The sequence below is a fragment of the Ranitomeya imitator genome, chromosome 9 (genome assembly GCF_032444005.1).
Source record: "Ranitomeya imitator isolate aRanImi1 chromosome 9, aRanImi1.pri, whole genome shotgun sequence".
Classification (NCBI taxonomy): Eukaryota; Metazoa; Chordata; class Amphibia; order Anura; family Dendrobatidae; genus Ranitomeya; species Ranitomeya imitator.
In genome coordinates this window covers 49,675,912-49,697,090 of record NC_091290.1, presented here as the reverse complement: position 1 = coordinate 49,697,090, position 21,179 = coordinate 49,675,912, and the positions used below count along the sequence as shown (strand labels likewise).

At 38.8% G+C, this 21,179-nt stretch overlaps 1 protein-coding gene across 1 annotated transcript in view; it reads left to right on the top strand.

Moving 5' to 3' along the window:
- Positions 1-8,598, top strand: part of LOC138648609 (mucin-5AC-like) — an 80,531-nt gene extending 71,933 nt beyond the window's left edge. The window contains exons 37-44 of the mRNA XM_069738396.1: positions 1,037-1,300; positions 3,112-3,210; positions 4,577-4,617; positions 5,345-5,473; positions 5,679-5,750; positions 6,177-6,275; positions 8,172-8,300; positions 8,512-8,598. Coding sequence (XP_069594497.1) covers positions 1,037-1,300; positions 3,112-3,210; positions 4,577-4,617; positions 5,345-5,473; positions 5,679-5,750; positions 6,177-6,275; positions 8,172-8,300; positions 8,512-8,598 — 920 coding nt within the window. The remainder of the gene's footprint in view (positions 1-1,036; positions 1,301-3,111; positions 3,211-4,576; positions 4,618-5,344; positions 5,474-5,678; positions 5,751-6,176; positions 6,276-8,171; positions 8,301-8,511) is intronic.
- The last annotated feature ends 12,581 nt before the right edge of the window (positions 8,599-21,179 follow it).

Genomic DNA, 21,179 nt, shown 5'->3' with positions numbered 1-21,179 from the left:
GACAAACATTCCAAATGCGGGGAAATTGCCAAAAAAATACAATTTCACAATTGTTTTTTTTGCCATGTTCATTAAATCCTAAAATTGACTTGCCACTATGATTGTCCAGTTTTTTATGTAAGTGATAACAAAAAAAATTAATAGCTTGTTAAAAGAAAAAAAAGGCGCCATTTTCCGAGACCCATACCGACTCCATTTTTTTAGATCTGGGGCTGGGTGAGAGCTTATATTTTGTGCACTGAGCTGACTTTTAACATGATTTTTAGGTAAATACGGTGTTTTGATCTCCTGTTATTGCATTGTATTCCAATTTTGGGGCAACCAAAAACCAATAATTCTGGAGTTTTTACTTTTTTTCTCCTTACGCCATTTACCAATCTGAATAATTATTTTTATATTTTAATAGATTGGGCATTTCTGAACACAGTGTTACCAAATATGTGTATTTTTTATTATTGTTTTATTTTGAATGAGACAAAAAGGAGGTGATTTGAACTTTTACGATCATGTTAAATGCCTCTGCCAGCTGTAGGTGAAATTGGAATCTACCCGCGGCTGTTGGGGGCACATATGAGCTGATGAAATGTGCTGGAAAGGATGAAAAGCCTGCGTTAATAGGGAAGACACAACATATGATGTATTTATATGTCATATGTCGTAAAGGGGCTAAGGTTTTCCATAGGCGGTAAAAAAAAAATCAGATTTTAGTGTAAATTTCACATCTAGGTCATCGCAAAGTAGAGGCATGTTGCCATTGGTGCATTTAGACAATAAAAATATCATTCGCATAGAAGCATTAATCAAAAAAAGAGGAGCGTGTCTTGCTATGAATGTGGGAGAGCAGCATGTACAAGTATGTCCAAATTTGTAACCTATCTTTTATCCTATTTGGACACACACGGATGCTAAAACAGGTTACAGATTGAGGAAATGCTACTCCAATAAATATTTAATACATTGCTAACAATACTGCAACTATTTGTCCCAAATTCTTTAATGTGTTACTAAAGTTTGATGTATTTTAAAATTTGTTTAGGTGATATCATCTACAAAACAGCTGATCAGAGTGGCTGTGAATACTCAGCAAAATGTAACCTTAACTGCGAGGTGGAAAAGTTTGTTGAGGACTGCCCCACAACACCTGTGACAGCAAAATCAACAGTTTCAACTCCAGTATCCAGTTCAACAACCACTGTCTCCTCAACCCCAACAACTGCATCAACTCTATCAAGTACATCACCATTCACATCAACATCTGCCAACATATCGACAACTGTCCCAATCACAATTTCATCGCCAAGTAAGTGCAATGATATTTTTATGAAGTATAGATGTTGATTAAGTCTGTTGGACTGGTCCAGTAACCAGTTGATATCACAGTGGAAACAGCTCTAATCATTAAAGGGTTAAATTTTATGGTCATCAAGATTTAAACAAGCCATTTTGTAATGTAATTCTTATTATTTATTATATTTGTTTCCAAGAAAAGAGAGAATTTTATTTCTTTAGTTTGGTGCTTTAAGTCTAGGTTACCTGCCATATCAGACTTACCAGTTTCCTAACAAGGAGCTCACGCTTGGCAAGTTATTTGCTTTGCAATTTGCAAGTGCCGCTCTGAAGTTGGATCCAGCCAGCTTCAATGTTCCAGAGCTACTTCCATGCTGCACAGGCAAAACAGCCCCTGATAAAAGTATCAGAGAGTGGGAACTTTAGACAAAAAGTAAAGACTATGCTGCTGGTTTGAACTGTCAATTTTCAGGAGAACAACATTTCCTGGCAACGAGTATACCATGAGGCAGGGGAGCGTTGTGTTCCTGAATACCAAAGATGAGAACACTCCTTTACTTGATGACATAGTCCCAGCCTTGAAAGTGAACATACTTGGTCCAAAAGCCATATTCACAATTGCAATTTGTGATACTATTTTGGTGTTATTCTCAATCAAATGGCTGGAAACAGCATAAGAATAGGACTTTCACCAGATTTCTCTGTCCTCATTCCTGTTTTTGACTAAAAAGGGTTGTGCGTTCTAAATGGCTAAGTTGCTCTGTGTGACTGGAAAATTATGAATCCTCCCAGTGCATGCACTCCTGGGCAAAACCCAACTAGTGGTTGCAGCCTTGCTCTACACAATTGGATTGAGCTAGGGCTCGACTAGTCTAGTGACACGGCCATCTAGTGGGCATAGCTTTCTAGTGGTGGTGGCCTCTCTAAATACAAGAGAATAGAGTGAGGTCGCGTCCACAAGACAGGCTCAGCCCAGGAAAATCCATAACACATACATCACCAATCTTCCCGGCACAGAAACCGGTGAATCCTCGCAGCTAACAGTGCGAGCCCTGGGGGTATCATAAGTCTGTAGTTATACAGAGTGATTGCAGACATCAATTTGAACTGAACAACTCCTTTAAAAATTACCCTAAGAATACACTAAAACCCCCACTAAAAATTGAATGTATTAATATATTAATGTTTTCAGGAATTGATTGAATATTGAGAAGGAAAACATAATTATCTATTCTGATAGATCAGAACAAAGTAGAATCTCTAGTCTACCTTGTCCCAGTAAGGCAGGAGCAGACAAGTGTTTTTGCTGCTTGAGTGCAATCCGACAAAACTTTGGATCTCACACTGATTTTAGCCTATGGGGCCATGCACATGTCCATTTTTTTTCTCAGACAAACACAGTCCGAAGAAAAATTTGCTGCATGCCTGAGTTTGATCCTATACTCGGCTCACTCGCGGCCATGCAAATCAATGAGTGTGTGAAAACCATCGGACTGCACCCAGATGACATCTGAATACCGTTCGATTTCTGAGCACTCACAAAATAGAGAAAATGAAGAACATTTTTTCTCCATCTTCTCTTCATCCGAGAGAATCGGATCACACTATGCTGACAATCGGATCAGAGTTTGATCAGAGTATCATTTGCAAAATCTGCCTGATTCACTAAGATGAAAGCATCTACAGCTTTTTGCACCTGACCTTAGAAAGACAACAATGGTGATATGGGGAGTGCATTTTTTTTGGATGCTTTTGTATGTTTAAAAATGTTGTCTATACAAAGATAACCTAAATTATCACTAATTCCTTGTCATTGATTTACAGCTTGTGGTGAATGTGTATGTCTAATGCCAAAATGTGGATCTGGCTACAAAGTTGTTTCTTTCCTGCCACCTGGTGCCTGCTGTGTTAATATTACATGTGGTATGTATGTTATTGCTTTCCTATTTACTTACAGTATGATCAATTTGGAATAGAATATTTTAATGGAAATATTATCACTTAAATCAGAAAATGATAACTAAAAATAGCACATTACAAAATACGTTGTCCAGCCTTGTACATTTGGTCTAATATTTATAGCCAAAAACTATTTTTTAACTGCAATATTCAAAACATATAAATCGGGAAGTCTATTTTAAGGGATATCAATAGTATGTGTATGCGATTGTATAAATCTAGATAAATACATCCGCATCTTTTGTTTTTGACATGTGGAATGCAATGTAAGTCTACCCTAGCAAACCACTATGAGGGCTAATTCACTTGTCCGTTTTTCATGTAAATGTTCACAGAAAGGACTCATACACATTATAGTCTATGAGCATGTTCCAATGACTGCTCGTTTGTGGTCGAATTGCCTGCAAAGAGAAACTGAAGAAATGTCTATCCTTGATTTGATTTGCCCAATCAAACTTAAAATTAATTAAAATTAATGGGTCCATCAAGAAACGGATAGAACTTGGAATATTTAATTTTTTTTTGCTTATGAGAAAAATCTATTCCGCACAATGGTAAAAATAAATCCTTTGCCACACTCATGGTAAGAGTGGACACACAGAGCAAAGATAGATGAAAATCCCAATTAAAGGCCCCTCAAACAGCCAAATCAGATCTCCTACTTTGCACTGAGGAGGGACAACACTCCGAAACACGTGTTTGCAAATGAAGTTTCTTGTTTGGCTTCTTATCTTACGTCATGTGGCAAGACTAGTTAAAGCACCATTCCAGCATTTTAATTTTATTGCTGTAGGGGTGCTACTAATCTAATTTTCCTGTTCCTAGTCTCATCCTTCCCAGACACCGTCTTCATGTGTTCTAGGTGCAACTTCGGTCAGTCTCAAGCAGTTTGTGTCCTGCCGGATTGTTCCAGTGTTTTCCGGGTGATCCAGAAATCACAACTCAATGTAGGTCTTTGAGAGCCAGAAAGAGGCCACAGCAAGGTTCCCATAGACCCACAGTGAGGTCTTGTGACTGTTACCTCTGACTCCCGCTCAATCAGAAGTTGCAGTCACAACAGACTGGAGTGGCCCTGGGAAGAACTGAAGACTGCTGGTGAAAAAACTTGCTGGAATGGTTGACATTGACATACAGAATGGATACATCCAAAGGTGGAACCAGAGGTCAAGTCCTGTTCTTACTGAAGAGACTATTTGCATAATCTGATCTAGAACATTCATACCTCTTAAAAAACTGGATGTGTAAATGAGACCTAAGATTCAGGAAGCTACAAAAATATATTATTTTTCTCATATATTAGACAATTAATTGTAACTTTTGTTTTTTTTAGTGCCTGACTCTGTCTGTGTATATGGAACTGATGTATATCAGGTAAAATGCCTTGATGTTTTCTGCAGCAATATTACCTGTATGCACTTATTATCATTTGAGGCAAATGCTAAAATAGAAACCCTAAGTGAATTAAAAGGAAATTAAAAATTAAGTCCATCTATTAATGTATTTTCGTTGCTGTATTTTTGGTATTTTATTTGAAAGGATGGAAGGATTGTAGATTGTATAAATATTGCGAAAGCAACTTATCATTCTCATAGCAGTAACAGCAGGTTGTTGGATACAAATGTTTAATAAAAAAAACACAAATGTCTTAAATGAATTGGTAAATTTATAAAATACTCTCAATTTGGGGGCAAAATATTTGTGAATGTGCATGTTTAGCGAGGAGAGAAATATGTGCAAGAGGTTAAGTAAATTGCACCAAATTTATTTGGCAGTGTGCTCCATTTTCATAATTTTAGTGTGATTTGGCCCAGTTTCATGAACTCAGGAATGTATGCAACGCTACTAGTGATGAGTGAACGTGCTGTGATAAGGTGTTATCCGCCATGCTCGGGGGCTAACCGAATGTCTTCGGTGTACTCGAATAATATGTTCGAGTCCCGCGGTTGCATGTCTCTCGGCTGTTTGACAGCCACAACATATCCAGGGGTGGTCTGTTTGTTAGCACCTTCGCTCATCTCTAAAAGATACTGATAAATTTTCACAATTATAAAAACATCCTGAAATTACATTAATAATGTTTATTTTTGTTCTTCTTCAGAGAGGCTCTATCATTCCACAGCCAAAAGATGCCTGCCAAACATGTCAATGTTCCTATGATATGGACAACGATTCTGGATTCTACGCTATTAAATGTGCCCCAATTGCCTGTGACACCACCTGCAGTCCTGTAAGGATATAATCTAGTGTCTTTTTAGTTTATAACTTCATAAATTGCCCTAATAATGCAACAACTATAACTAGAGCTATACCTAAGTCCAGTTTGGAGTTAGGAAAGATGGCACATGATATATTCTATAAAAATCTCATTTTAGTATTCTAGGAATACCCTAGCCACTTTTGTTTGCTATCTTTCATTATTTTATCATGCCTAGATCAACTGCCTTAAGCAGAGTGATCCATGGTATCCTAGCATTCAATTGAAAGACCTCATTCAGACTTTACAAGTAACAAACCTCACTGACATTGTTACATATAATAGGCTGTCGCTATGCCATCATTTGATTGGATCCTGAAATGATGACGGTCTCTCTCTTGTTTTTGCTATGTGTTGAACTTTCAGCCGTTTTAGGTCAATGTTGTAATTAGCGCAAATTATTTTTCAACATTCCAGCTAATTGGTAAAAAATTAAATTTTGCATTCATTCATCAAAAGTGGGATTGTCAAAGCAATGACTTAGTACAGAAGCCATCAAGTATAAAAGGGAACATTTGAATTTTAGCATTTTTCAGTTTTTCTTTCTTGACTTTATTTTTGTGTATTTTTTGCTCCAGAAGCAGTTTCCAGAAACAAACTACAACTATTACTAAATTAATATAATAATTTCTGGGTAAATTAACCATTGCATTGCCTGTTCTTTCTTGTATCCTAGGGCTATGAATACAAAACGAAGAGTGGACGGTGCTGTGGAGAATGTGTGGCAAAACAATGTACTATGACGGGAGATGATGGCACTGATGTTTCCATTGAGGTAATCAACTATCCTTTTCCTGTGACCTCTATGAAATTAGACAGCTTTCTATTTCTATCTAGACATTAAATTCCTGCACATTTATGCTAACTCACAGACATCTTTCTAGATATTTTAATATTCTCTTATTTGGCCGAACGCAGGGCAAAAGTAAAAAAAAAAAAACATTTTAAAGGAAATATGTCAGAAAGATCAACCCCCACAAATCACATATATGGGCCTTCAGGTTTTTGAAATTTGAAGCCATTGACACCTTTATATATTCCATCTGTTGCTGCATTTCCTAGAAATTAGCATTTTTATTCAGATGCGAATGAGGCATTAAATGCTCTGGGAGTTACAGAGCATTTCATGAGCCTTTTGTTTCTTTCCCAACCCAGCGCCAACCTCTCTACTTTAATGAATTAATGAATTGATTAATTAATTTAATAGCTCTAGACCTGATTTTTTCGCCTGGTGCCTGATGTCAGAGAGTCAGCTATCAATCAATTTTAACAGGCCAATGTGGGGGCAGGGAAGTGACCTTAGGAGGCAATACCCTTTAAGTGCTTTATCATGCCCACAGATCTTTACACCTCATTTGTATATGTTAGAAGACCAAGGTGTTGATGGATTTCGAAGACCTGCTGCCAATATATGTGGTTTGAAGGTTTAAGATCAATAGATATATTATCTTCAACGAAGAAATCTCATTAACATTTTTTTTAATCTTTAGAAATTATGTATTTAATGACAAGAAAGTGTATTAAAACACTTACCGATCACCATCTTCCCCAGTTTCCATTGCCGCTCTAGTCTTCTTTTAAACTGAAATCAGACTGGGACTGGGAGTTGCTTTCTTCATTTAAGTCTATAGAGTTTCATTCTGAGTCTCATAGAATTATACTGGGAAAGCAACTATTGTTCCATATAGTAGATGCTGTAGGAACTGACAAAGCTGTAGAGCTATGACGAGGGAGCACAGCGGCATTGGAAACTGGTAAAGACAGCTATCGGTAAGTATTTAAGTACATAATGACATTTCTTCTTTAAAAGAATCTGTCACCAGATTTCTGCTACCTCATCTGCAAGCAGATAAATGTAGGGAAACATATCCTGATTCCCATCATGTAATTCCTAGTTTATTGGGTGCAGCATTTGTGACACAGAGTTTTAGATGTAACATGTAGCAGAGCTCAGAAAGCCAATACTGCCATTAATATAGTTTTTTGTGTACATTGTCTATTGACAGTGAGCTGCTTATTACAGGAGGGGGCGTGGTCAGACCAGGGCTCATAAGAACTGTAGTATTGAATCAACAGTTCAAAGCCCAATAAGTGATACATCCAGGAAATATGTGTCTCAGCCCCTATCTCATGCTGCCCTCAGATTACATGGCAAAAAAGATTCCCTTTATGGGTGCAGAGGATATTATTGATAGGGGCACTGGTGTACACATCATATGGCATGTGTATGAGAAAAGGGGGAAAGGGAAGGAAGATTCATGGAAACTTCCCTTATGATAATTGTTATATGAAAATTAGAGCAAATAATCACTGATTGACTTCCTATATCGTTGGTCATCACTTGGTATGGGAAGTTTTCCACAAATGGCGCGGGATCAATTTAGACAAGGAGTATTCAACGTTGGTTCTTCTAAGTACTCACTGCTAAGAAAGCCTGTACAAGCAACCGAAGATAGCTGATTCCCATTACTTCTATATGTGTCAGTGGCAAACTTTTGGGTTTGAATGGCCAATAAATAATATTTAACAAGTTGAAAAATGTAAGTAAATATTCTCTGATATTTGATCTGCTCCATAACATTATTTTCTCTTGTCACATACCTATTTTGTTTAAAATAAATACCTCAACCTTGGAATCTAAGCTTAATATGATCTCCTATTTATACATCAGGTAGGACAGATGTACCGCAATACTGAAAATAAATGCAGCTACTACGAATGTAACGAAGAAAATGGTCAGCCCGTCCTTACCAAAGTAAAGAACGTTTGCCAGGAGTTGGACATCAGCAGATGTGACCTGGTAGGTTTACATTACGAATGTTTCGTTACCATTTTATATTTTACAAATTGGTTTTAGACAAACATTTTAGAATTATATTACAATTTTAGAAAAATTTAACTTGTTAAAAAAAGGACATTGGGATGGGAAATTCTATTATGTGACTATTTTGACACGTAGTAGGCAAAAGACTGACAACTTATGTCACTTGAACAATTTCTTGGCCTTCTAGTACACTAAACAAAGTATCCCAAAAAGTCAAGTGTCCAAAGATCTATCTCAGGTTGACGTCTTTGCCACCGATGACTTTAACAAATAAGAGAAATGTAGCAGGTATTTTACTTGTATAGGTTTTAGCATTTGCGATAACAGCATTAAAAGTGTTTGGCATATAACTTCAACATAAGGGTTATGCAACATGTGGTTTATAAGTCTGACTTTTGTTATGAGCAAGAAAGTAAAGATAAATTATATTTGATATATCAGTGAAAAATCACAAGGTGTAGTAGCATAGTTGTGGAAAAAATGTTTTATCATGACATTTTCTTTTGTGTATCAGGCAACAATAAAGTATGATGAAGATGGTTGCTGCAGAACTTGTCAGCCACGACAAGATAAAGGTATTAAAGGCTTTTTTTGGACAATAATATCAACAATTGACACAGAGAAATACGTCCATATATTGTAATTACAGTTTTCTTAAGTTTTACATAAATCTGTTCTTACATTTTTTTAGACTCAACTACACCTGGTCCAGGATCAGACATAAGTAAAGTTACTCCAGGATCATCAGTCACCTCTAAATCATTCAACCCGCCAGAAGACTGTGGTGTTCGTACAAATTCGACTGTTGTAGAAGAAGATGGCTGTGTTGCAACAGTTGAGCTCACATTCTGTGGAGGCCCGTGTATGGGAACTTCTATGTAAGTATTTGTGAATTGCAAATTTCTTCAAATTCGTAAAAAAATAGTCAATAAATAATATTTTTTTCAAAATTTACTGCACTGGTAAGAATTGAAAATAACTTGTAGAACAAGTAGAGTAGAACATAAAGCTTACATTCACCTCTGCATGCAAGTTTTATAATAGATACCTTGCAATGATCTACACACAAAGAGGCTTTCTTTAATCAACTTATCTTTTAGTGATTTTAAGTTTCAGCTTAAAGATTTTCTACCAAGTTTTTTTTTACCTATTAAGAGGACGGGGGATACCTTCATGATCACTGGAGATCTAACCACTGGGACCTCCACTATTCCTGTAGACCAATGCTCTGGAAAGCCTTGTGTGAACTAAGTGGTGGACAACCATCTGTAGAACTGCTCCGTTCATTCTTAATGGAGTAGCGAAGACCAGCGAATGTATCTATCTGCTATTTCTGGCATCCACGAGAGAATGAATGGAGCAGAGTTGGGTCTGATCAACCACCACTCTATTCACACAAGGATTGTTAGAACCCAGGTTCTCAGGATAGTGGATAACTTCCAAACTTGCCACAACGCCCGTAAACTTTAGCCATCCCTGGCTTAGAAAGAGCTACATGCAGTGTTTAGTATTCTGATGACTTTTGAGCCCAAATCTACCCACCTTTCCGTGGAATTTCATTGTCTCCATGCAGCATGCTCTAATGATTTACATTGCAAGATTTTACACCAACCTGAAGAATAATAATTTATTTTTCACAGAATGAAGTGGCATAGTTTGCATTGTATTATATCAACTTATATAATAACATAGAATTATGTCTGTAAATAATGTTGAATAGTTTCTGCAAAAACTAGTGGAATAGGGGGTACTATAAAGAGTGCAGCTCAGCATACACTGTGGATAACTTGGTAACAGCTATTCCTTATGACCCCCTAAGACATGCACACATACCTGGGCCAGACTTACATCCTTTCTTAAGACATCACTCAGCTATTCATTCTGTGTTTTTCACTTGTATGCACATACCCATCATTGGCTATAGGGCTGTTCATATGTTTGTGTTTTCTTTATGAACCAAGTGTCCTCAAAAAGAAAAAAATATGTCATTTCTGAACCATAGATCCCATTCACTCCTTCCAATTAATGACTCTTTAAAAAAAGAAAATAATGCGCGCAGGTGCCATCCATGTGCCATCCATGTGCCATCAAAGTGCATTACTTTTTTACTTTTTAATGGGAAGCCTGAAATTTTTTGTTGCATACAAGTAACATGAATGCCACACTGATGACAAAAATGGACACATAGACCAAAAATGGATGAAAATCGTATCCAGCATATTGATGTAAAATGGTCCTTTTTGTTATGCAAAGGAAATGGACATTTGAATCATGCCTAGATAGGCAGGTGCAGATGAGCATCTTCTCCACGTTCAAGAAACTCTGTCCTATTATGCTAAACACACTCATACCAGACTTTGTTCAAAGTTTGATGAGGGTGTGATCTGATTTTCTCACAGGTAGAGAGAAAAAAAAAAGGTTTCTCCACCTCCTCTATAATATCAGGTCATGAAAATCAGACCACACTCAGATAGCTTCCGAGTGTGGTCCGATTGTTTCCTCAGACACATAGACATGAATGGGCAAGTGACATTGAACATGCTGTGATTTTTTACTTGAACCGGCTAAGTCTGAAGAAAAAATCTAAAATGTGCACATCCCCTTAAAATAATACGGGGACGAGTGCTATAACGACAGATTGAAACGATCCGGAAGAAGATCTACGCTGCTGTTGATGAATCCACAACGGTTTCCTAAGGATACATTTTTTTTAAGAAAACAGGTTTACAGGGTCAACGCATTTTGAGGTCGCACATGACCTCTTCATCAGGACAGAAATCTTTTTGTTACTAGTTAAGACCCTAATGCACTTTCTTTCTTTCTCAGTTTCTTTGTTTGCATAATGACAGATAGCACTCTTCCTAGTTATACCGTCATCTACATATCCAGTCATCCACATATAAAGTCATCTACATATATGGTCATCTACATTTATGCTCATCTACATATACGGTCATCTACATGAGCCCTTAGAGGGAAGGGGAAGTAAGCCTCAGCCAGATATTCCTGACCATAGATTTTCTCCTGTGAATTCAAAAGTAAGGCAGGATAAAATTCATCGTGCAGTATCCTTTTTGGCTCACAAATCTTGGGTTATGACCAAAAACGCAAGATAAGTAGTGCAGTGCATTTACAAAATTTTATATGTAGACTATAAAATGGATCAATAAGAACATTATCCTGAAATTGATCAACCTTTTGAACTGTATCTTCCGAAACTCCCTGCAATCTGCTGTTAAAACCATTCCAAGAATGTATGAAAAAATTGAACGTGATAGTTTTGTAGGCTGCTGATATACTACAAGGGATTCTTATTGAAATGTATAGATCTTGATTGCAAACTTTTTTTTTGTTTGTTTCTTTCTCAGATACTCTGTGACTACCAGAAGTATGAAGCACACATGTTCTTGCTGCACAGAGCTTGAAGTAGGCAAAAAGAGTGTCCAACTTCTTTGCAGGGATGGAAGACGTAATGTCTACACTTACACAGATGTTCTCAGATGTGGCTGTGTTGGTGCCTTCTGTACACCTGAAAAACAACTGAATGCATACGCAATTGGAAGCAATGAGAAGTCTAATAAGCAGAACAATGACTACTATTAATGACATACTGAAGTCATCGGAATTAGCACACGTTAAAATCTGAGCCTTTTAGAATTAAGAATTAGAATTTAGGATGAATTTGGTTGTAGTATTATAGAAAATTAGTGTTAGTGATATCATCATTAAATCATTACATCATTTATAAAGGCCAGATTTTTAATATGCTATACTTTTTTGTAAATTGTAACTTTTCAGAGCAAAAATAAAAAATAAAAAAAACATGCAAATACCATGTTTGTTTGTTAATTATTTAGTTCTTTAGATTTCTTGGTAAGTTTTATTGGATACAAATGAATTAGTAAAGAAAAACTATTAGAGAATTAATGTTTAAACATATAAATAATTGTCCATGCAGCCATACACATATCGGCCCCTGTGTAAGATACTCCCATGAAGGTCTTATGCCACTATACTGATTGGCCATCAATGTTTATTTATTGAACGTCTGATAATCACAGAAATCCAGTGAGTACCATGTCCCATTTATTATTTATTGAAGGAGCAGAACAGTACATATGAATATGCCCATATCTAGTATTGCAGCTTTTTATTCAAGTCAAAGGAGATGATGTTAGCTGGAATACTGCAACGCTTTGAATATGCAGGTTGCCATTGGTATCAAAATCTTTACCCTCGCTGGTTATCAAAAATGGGGTGACCCCATGTCATTTTATAAAATGATTCCTTCACTTACTTCCCAGCAGCGACCTGGAGGCAGAGATGAGTCCATTTGAACATTTTTCATCCATTTCAACTATTATCATTCCCTTCTAGCCCTCCTTTTAGGGTTTCCCAGAAAAATCCTCGAATTTCCCACTAACTTACATTACACTCATTACTCAAGTTGAGCACGTCCTAGCATCGGACCTGCTTGATACGTGCACTGAGCACTCAAGCATTTTAGTGCTCGCTCATCACTAATGATGAGTTTTTGATGCTACAGATTTTGCTGTTAAAAAAGCAGCATCCTACAGTTCCAAGAAAGTGGATGGGATTCATAGAAATCTCATGTCCACTGTGCTTTCTTTATGCTTCATAAACTCACCAAAACCTGATTGAGGGAACTTAATTTTAAACCAGCCTGGCTTCTTTTCTAAAAAATTAAAGGGCCAGAGAGATCTACTATAATTCAAGACACAAACCAGTGTAGAATAGCCTGTTCAGATTTCAGTTCACCAATACGGAACTCTGTAAATAATGTGACTTCACAATACAATCGTGTACTGTATATGTAAGGACTAGAAATGAGCGAATGTGTTCGGAAAATGTTCACCAATCTCAAATTCGGCATGAACAAGCATTTTTACTCAAAGTCGGCAAAAGTCAGTCCCAGTTCGGTAAATCGTTGCGCTTTCTATAATACTTTTGTACGACTTTGGCTATGGTGATGCATAATGAGTGGGAGGGACAAGGGTGTCGTGTTTGATGAGAAGAGGGGATGTGGAGAGATTGGAGGAGCATCTGAAGAAATTACAGGATAGGCAAGAACCTATTTTTCACTTAACTGTGTGTGTTCATTCCGGCAACGAATTAGGGTGCAGAAACCATCCTCAAATTCATGAAACAAGGCCTTCTGTGATTGGCTGCAAAAGTAACATGTCCCTGGCCATATACAAAGAAGACATTTTATTTTGCTGGCGCCATTTGCTCAGTGTCACAGTACAGAGAGGTCACGTCTGTTCTAGTACTGGGGCTGCTGAAAGTGAACTTGTCCTGTGTGAAATGAATCTTCAAACATCAAAGTAGATTCTGCACAAACTGTGTGCCAGACTCCAGAAGCCCCATTTTCTATTTCAAATCTTTTGTGCCAAAACTGTGTTTCAGTGGCAAATCAGAAAGCCAAATTTCCACGTAAAAATCATTAGGCCTAATATAGTGGTGCAGCCATATGGCCCAATTACCTACTCCAAATTGTTTGTGCTAAAACTGTGCTTTAGTGGCAAATCAGAAGGCCAGATTTGAAAATATACATTTCTTGTGCTAATTACCATTGTCCTGAAACAATACCACATTTTGGCAGAATAATATGTTGTGCTGGTAAAATTTTGGCCTGGACAGGAGTCCATATTTCAAAATATAAATTCTTTGTGGTAATTCTGTGGTTCAGAAGTAAGGCCTCATTTCATCCGAAAAATATTTTGTGCTAGTAACATTTTTTTGCCATGCATGAATCTCCATTTGAAAATAAAAATTGTCAGTGCTAATAGCATGTTTCTGAAATGAGGCCACATTTAAGTATATAAATATTTAGTGCTACTAGTTTTTCTTCAGCCAGGAGTCCACATACTGCAGAAACAAACTGTGGAGGAAATCAGCGCAACATGGTCTTATCCGATGTATAAAAAATTAATCAATTCAGATTGCACTAACCTGATAGATCTATAAATAGGGCATATAGATCTTTTTGAGGAAATCAGCTGCAGCAGATCCACGGGTCCGCAAGTGACTGTATCAGATATGATGAAATAAAGGGTTTGTGAATGTAATTCGCGCTGCCGAAATCGATGTAGAGTCAGGATATCCAGATAAAAGAAATTGGTTCATTTAACGTATTTCAAAGTTCAAATGACTTCTTCCTCAGGACATAACCACATGTAGACCTACCTAGATGTACACCTACATCGATTTCTGCAGCACGGATTCATCCACAAACCTTTTATTTCATCACACATACTACAGAAAGCATGTTACATTTCAGTATAGAAATCCTTTGTGCTAATTGTGTGCTCCAGCCAGCAGGCCACATTTCACATTTCAGCAAGGGACAGGGCCTGAGACAGAGCTTGGAGCAGCATTTGTAGTTTAAACATTGATCATTTATAGGTGGAAGAGTGACAGGTGTAGGCCTGGTGGTCTGAGAGCCCTGCCAAATTCAGACAAGACACATGAAGGAGACCCAACTTGGAGTCCAAACATTTTCAAAAATTAGGGGCAGACACCACTAAAGTGGCATCAATTTATTTCATTTATGTATTTTAGTCACTTATATAGTGTCATTAATTCCACCAGGCTTTACAGACATTATCAATTTTCCCAGAGTAGAAACAGTACAATGGGGCCCTGACAAGCCTTCAACTACAGGCAACCCACCAGATTGAGACCCAAATTGGAGTCTCCGCATTTCATAAAATTGTAACAATATCAGTAGTAGCAACATCAGGCACAGAAGCCACGACAAAAGTGTCACAGACTGCAATAACATGAGAACAAGGCAGCACACTAAAAACGACACCATCACCTAGTCTGCCCTGTCTGCTGGGGCGCAAAAGTCATTGGAGATCCATGTTAGTTAGGTGGTTTACACTTTCAGGGGACAGGCGGTGAGCTTCTCCATCAGGCTAATAATAATAATAATAATAATTTTTATTTATATAGCGCCAACATATTCCGCAGCGCTTTACAAATTATAGAGGGGACTTGTACAGACAATAGACATTACAGCATAACAGAAATACAGTTCAAAACAGATACCAGGAGGAATGAGGGTCCTGCTCGCAAGCTTACAAACTATGAGGAAAAGGGGAGACACGAGAGGTGGATGGTAACAATTGCTTTAGTTATTCGGACCAGCCATAGTGTAAGGCTCAGGTGTTCATGTAAAGCTGCATGAACCAGTTAACTGCCTAAGTATGTAACAGTACAGACACAGAGGACTATTAACTGCATAAAGTGAATGAGAACATAATGCGAGGAACCTGTTTTTTGTTTTTTTTGTTTTTTTTAAATAGGCCACACAGGGATCGTTAGGTTAATGCATTGAGGCGGTAGGCTAACTATCTATCTATCTATCTATCTATCTATCTATCTATCTATCTATCTATTTTGAGGCTGTGGCCTCTGATACAGCTAGGGGGCGCTGTTTGTTCTCCCCAGAATGTGCATGCAGACGGATGAAGCCCATAGGTGTGCATGAGAGTCACAGATCTCCGGTCCGGGTTTTCCAGGTGGCTGAAGGCCACAGGTTTGTGTGTGTTTAAAAACCCTGCAGTAAGGGGTATGGGTGTGTCAGGTGTCTGGCCAGGTCAGGCCAGGTGTGCGAGGTGCACGCCAGTGTCAGTCTGGTGTGTGCTGGTCTGCAGAGTGCATGGAGGCCAGCAGAGCCAGCACCCAGGGCAGCTGAATAGCCTGGCACCCGCAGTGTACACAGAGAGGCTAGTCATCCATGGTACTGGTCTTGGATGTGGACAGTCCTGTGCCCGGAGGTGGATGTCCTGTACCCGAAAGAGGACTAGCATGTGCAACGATTGCAAACAGGTGGATATGGTGCCAGGCTGCTATCCGGAGGATATCCTGAACTGTGTACGACTGTGTGAGTAAAGAGTCTGTAAAGAGACTGTGATACAGCGATGCAGGACACCCACGAGAACTAGTCAGAGGAGGGCTAGCGTGCGTAGTGTCTGCAACATATGATGCTGTGTGTACGGAGAAGTATAGAAACTGTGAGATGGCGTGTGGTCGCCCAGGGAAACTGGACAAGGGAAGTCTGGCCTGTTTAGGGACCACAAATCTAAAGCCATGTGATATGTATTGCTTTGAACTGGTGTAAACTGGTCACTGATAATATCCACTGAAGTTATATGCATTTATATGAACTGGACTTTAATGCTGTGAAGAAACACATTAAAAGAGACTTTTGTGTTTCAAATTGTGGGTCACTGCTTCTTCACTGCGTACGATGCTACTGCAGCTTTACACTATCTATCTATCTATCTATCATACATTTATTTGTCTATCTATATAAAAAAAATATTAAGATGTTACCCACGTCATTAACAACTATTTTTTTCTATTTCATGCTCATTTACAGAGGAAACTTTGTTTATCGATCTTGACTAACTCTGAATTCTCATCTTGCAACCGTCTCATGGATCCAACATTATACATTGGTGTTTGTGTACAGGATTTGTGAAGTAGTTGCTCTCAGCTAACAACTAGATCAATCGGAGGCCATCTTGAAATTAAGGTTGGAATTTGATTGGCTGCTCTCAGAGTGCTAGTTTTTATAAATTTACCATAGGGTGCTGCCATAATCATGATATAAAGCTTTATAATTAAACTTTTTCACTCATGGAACATTTGTTTTCTCCTTACAGTTGGAACTTGACCAGAAATTTAACAATCAGACTTGTGGTTTGCGCGGGGACTTCAATGGCATTCCTGTGTTCAATGAGTTTATTTCTAACAGTGAGACACATATATATTCACAATTCTAAGAGTTACACAAATATTTGGTCCATGCATGGTTAAATGATTATTTTTCTTTGCTTTAACCTAGATTTAAAACTGACTTCTATTCAATATTGAAATAAGCCGAAGTTAAATGGAACTATGGAATCTTGTCAGGATGTAACAATCCAGCCCCAAAATGACTGCACTGACTCTGTAAGTTCTAGTTTACCCCCAGAAATCAATTGATCAGGGATGTTTCATTATAAATTTCAATTGCTGCACAATGAGTTGAATCTAAAAATTGTCTATCCATCGATCTATTATCTATCTATCTATCTATCTATCTATCTATCTATCTATCTATCTATCTATCTATCTATCTATCTATCTATCTATCTATCCATCTATCATACATTTATTTGTCTATCTATATATAATATATATAGATATAATACCCTTCATTAACAACTATTCATTTTTTCCTTATTTCATGCTCATTTACAGAGAAAACTTTGTTTATCGATCTTGACGAACTCTGCATTCTCATCTTGCAATAGTCTCGTGGACCCAACATTATACATTGATGCTTGTGTACAGGATTTGTGCCGATGTGCAAAAAACGCAACTGGCTTCTGCCTTTGTAACACTTTTACTGAGTATTCCCGGCAATGCGCTCATGCTGGAGGGCAACCCAATAATTGTCGAAGTGCCAAGCTATGCCTTGCGTTCAATTACACTATCTTATGTGTTATTATTGACTATTGATGGATAAAATTACAAGCAAAATAAAAGTAATAGCTAAAGAGAATCTGTCAGCACTAAATGACTGTCCAAAGCAGGTATGCATGCTCAGTGCACCTTGGCGTGGTCAAACATTTCAGTGCACCTTCCTTATTTGTTTTCCATCTATCTCGTCCTTCCTCTTGCTCCTGTAAACCCAGAGCTCTTAACCAATAAATGCAAAGCAAGAAGATGGGAATCTGCACTAAACTGTTTGTTCACATCAAGGCAACGTCAAGAACCTGGGCTTGGTTTGAAAGGTAATTTTGGTTTGAACAGCCATTTACATGTAAGATAAGTAACCTGACTTGTGTTTCTGAACTAATTACTTAAAGTGAACCTGTCACACGAAAAAATGTTATTAACCTGCAGATATGGGGTTAATCTGCAGATTAATAGCATTACTAACCTGCCTGGCGCCTGCACTTAGACCCACACTGCTGGGAGAAAATTACTTTTATTCTCCTTGAAGGGTTCCGATTTCAGTCACTGGGGTGGAGCTGGTGCGGGTTCAGTCAACACGTGATTATTAGTGATGAGTAGAGATAAGCGACTTTTACTTTTTTAGGATTGAGTCAGGTTTCACGAAACCCGACTTTGTCAAAAGTCGAGTTGGGTGAAATCGGACGATTATTTTGAAAAGTCGGGGGCCGACCGAAACACGAAACCCAAAGCAAGTCAGGGGGAATCAAAGTCGGCAGTGAGTCGAGGACAGGAAAACACCTACAGTGCCCATTTCAATGCCAAAAACATCAATTCTTATTTCTTAAGCTTGTCAATCTTAATTTACTTTATAATAATAGTTATGCATTGAAAACAGGGGCTCATTTGGTTAAAGTTGTGGGGGGGTAGGGCTGGCTCAAGATTTTTGTGGGCCTGTGAAACACGGAATATGTCATGGCGGTAGAGCTGGGAGAGGTAAGTATTTCAACTTTGCTAGTGCTGCGATCCTGAGCAAGCAGGGGGGCCCACTAGTTGGCACTGGCATAGGGCCCCTCATAGTACAGCGGTGTGTTTGATGGCAAACGGCGCCTCCCACTGCCAGAGACACTTTTCTGTACTATGAGGGGCCCTGTGCCAGTGCCAACGAGTATGCCCCCTTCACCTGATGATGGAACCTGCACTTTCATCTGCACCTTCCTCTTTGTCCCCATGTAAGGTGGTATAGTATGCGGGAAGGGGAACCTGACTTTCAGCAGAGTCAGATTCTGGCTGTGTAGAGTGCAAGGGGAATGTAGTGGTCTGGGTCAATCTACCAGCAGACTCATCTAGCAGTGGCTGGCCAATGGGCAGGATGAGGAGGAAACACAGATATAGGCCCAAATAATAAAGTAGGCTAAATGCAGTTCAAAAGTGGTAACAAGACTAAACAGGCGGCATTGCTTTGTTCAGTGCAGGACAACTGTAATAAGTGGCAGACACAGTTAGTAGGCCCAAGTAATAAAGTGGGCCAAATGCAGTTCAAAATTGGTAACAGGAGTAAACAGGCGGCTCAGCTTTGTTCAGTGGAGGAGAAAAGCAAGGAGCGTCAGACACCGTTAGTAGGCCCAACCAAACAAGTAGGCCAAATGCAGTTTAATATCTGAAACAGGATGAAAATTGAGGCTCAGCTTTGTTCAGTGGAGAACAACAAGCAGCGGTAGACACCGCTAGTAGGCCCAACCAAACAAGTAGGCCAAATGCAGTTTAACATCCGAAACAGGATGAAAATTGAGGCTCAGCTTTGTACAGTTGAAGGAGAACTACAAGCAGCGGCAGACACAGTTAGTAGGCCCAACCAAACATGTAGGCCAAATGCAGTTTAATATCTGAAACAGGATGAAAATTGAGGCTCAGCTTTGTTCAGTGGAGGAGAACAACAAGCAGTGGCAGACACCGTTAGTAGGCCCAACCAAACAAGTAGGCCAAATGCAGTTTAATATCTGAAACAGGATGAAAATTGAGGCTCAGCTTTCTTCAGTGGAGGAGAACAACAAGCATCGGCAGACACCGTTAGAAGGCCCAACCAAACAAGTAGGCCAAATGCAGTTTAATATCTGAAACAGGATGAAAATTGAGGCTCACCTTTGTTCAGTGGAGGAGAACAACAAGCAGTGACAGACACCATTAGTAGGCCCAACCAAACAAGTAGGCCAAATGCAGTTAAATATCCGAAACAGGATGAAAATTGAGGCTCAGCTTTGTACAGTGGAGGGGAACAACAAGCAGCGTCAGACACCGTTAGTAGGCCCAACCAAACAAGTAGGCCAAATGCAATTTAATATCTGAAACAGGATGAAAATTGAGGCTCAGCTTTGTTCAGTGGAGGAGAAAAGCAAGGAGCGGCAGACACCGTTAGTAGGCCCAACCAAACTAGTAGGCCAATAGCAGTTTAATATCTAAAACAGGATGAAAATTGAGGCTCAGCTTTGTTCAGTGGAGGAGAAAAGCAAGGAGCGGCAGACACCGTTAGTAGGCCCAACCAAACAAATAGGCCAAATGCAGTTTAATATCTGAAACAGGATGAAAATTGAGGCTCAGCTTTGTTTAGTGGTGGAGAAAAGCAAGGAGCGGCAGACACCGCTAGTAGGCCCAACCAAACAAGTAGGCTAAATGCAGTTTATTATCTGAAACAGGATGAAAATTGAGGCTCAGCTTTGTTCAGTGGAGGAGAACAACAAGCAGCGGCAGACACCGTTAGTAGGCCCAACCAAACAAGTAGGCCAAATGCAGTTTAATATCCGAAACAGGATGAAAATTGAGGCTCAGCTTTGTACAGTGGAGGAGAACAACAAGCAGCGTCAGACACCGTTAGTAGGCCCAACCAAACAAGTAGGCCAAATGCAGTTTAATATCCGAAATAGGATGAAAATTGAGGCTCAGCTTTGTTCAATGGAGGAGAAAAGCAAGGAGCGGCAGACATAGTTAGTAGGCCCAACCAAAAAAGTAGGCCAAATGCAGTTTAATATCTGAAACAGGATGAAAATTGAGGCTCAGCTTTGTTCAGTGGAGGAGAAAAGCAAGGAGCTGCAGACACCGTTTGTAGGCCCAACCAAACAAGTAGGCCAAATACAGTTTAATATCTGAAACAGGATGACAATTGAGGCTCAGCTTTGTTTAATGGAGGAGAAAAGCAAGGAGCGGCAGACACTGTTAGTAGGCCCAACCAAACAAGTAGGCTAAATGCAGTTTATTATCTGAAACAGGATGAAAATTGAGGCTCAGCTTTGTTCAGTGGAGGAGAAAAGCAAGGAGCAGCAGACACCGTTAGTAGGCCCAACCAAATAAGTAGGCCAAATGCAGTTTAATATTTGAAACAGGAGT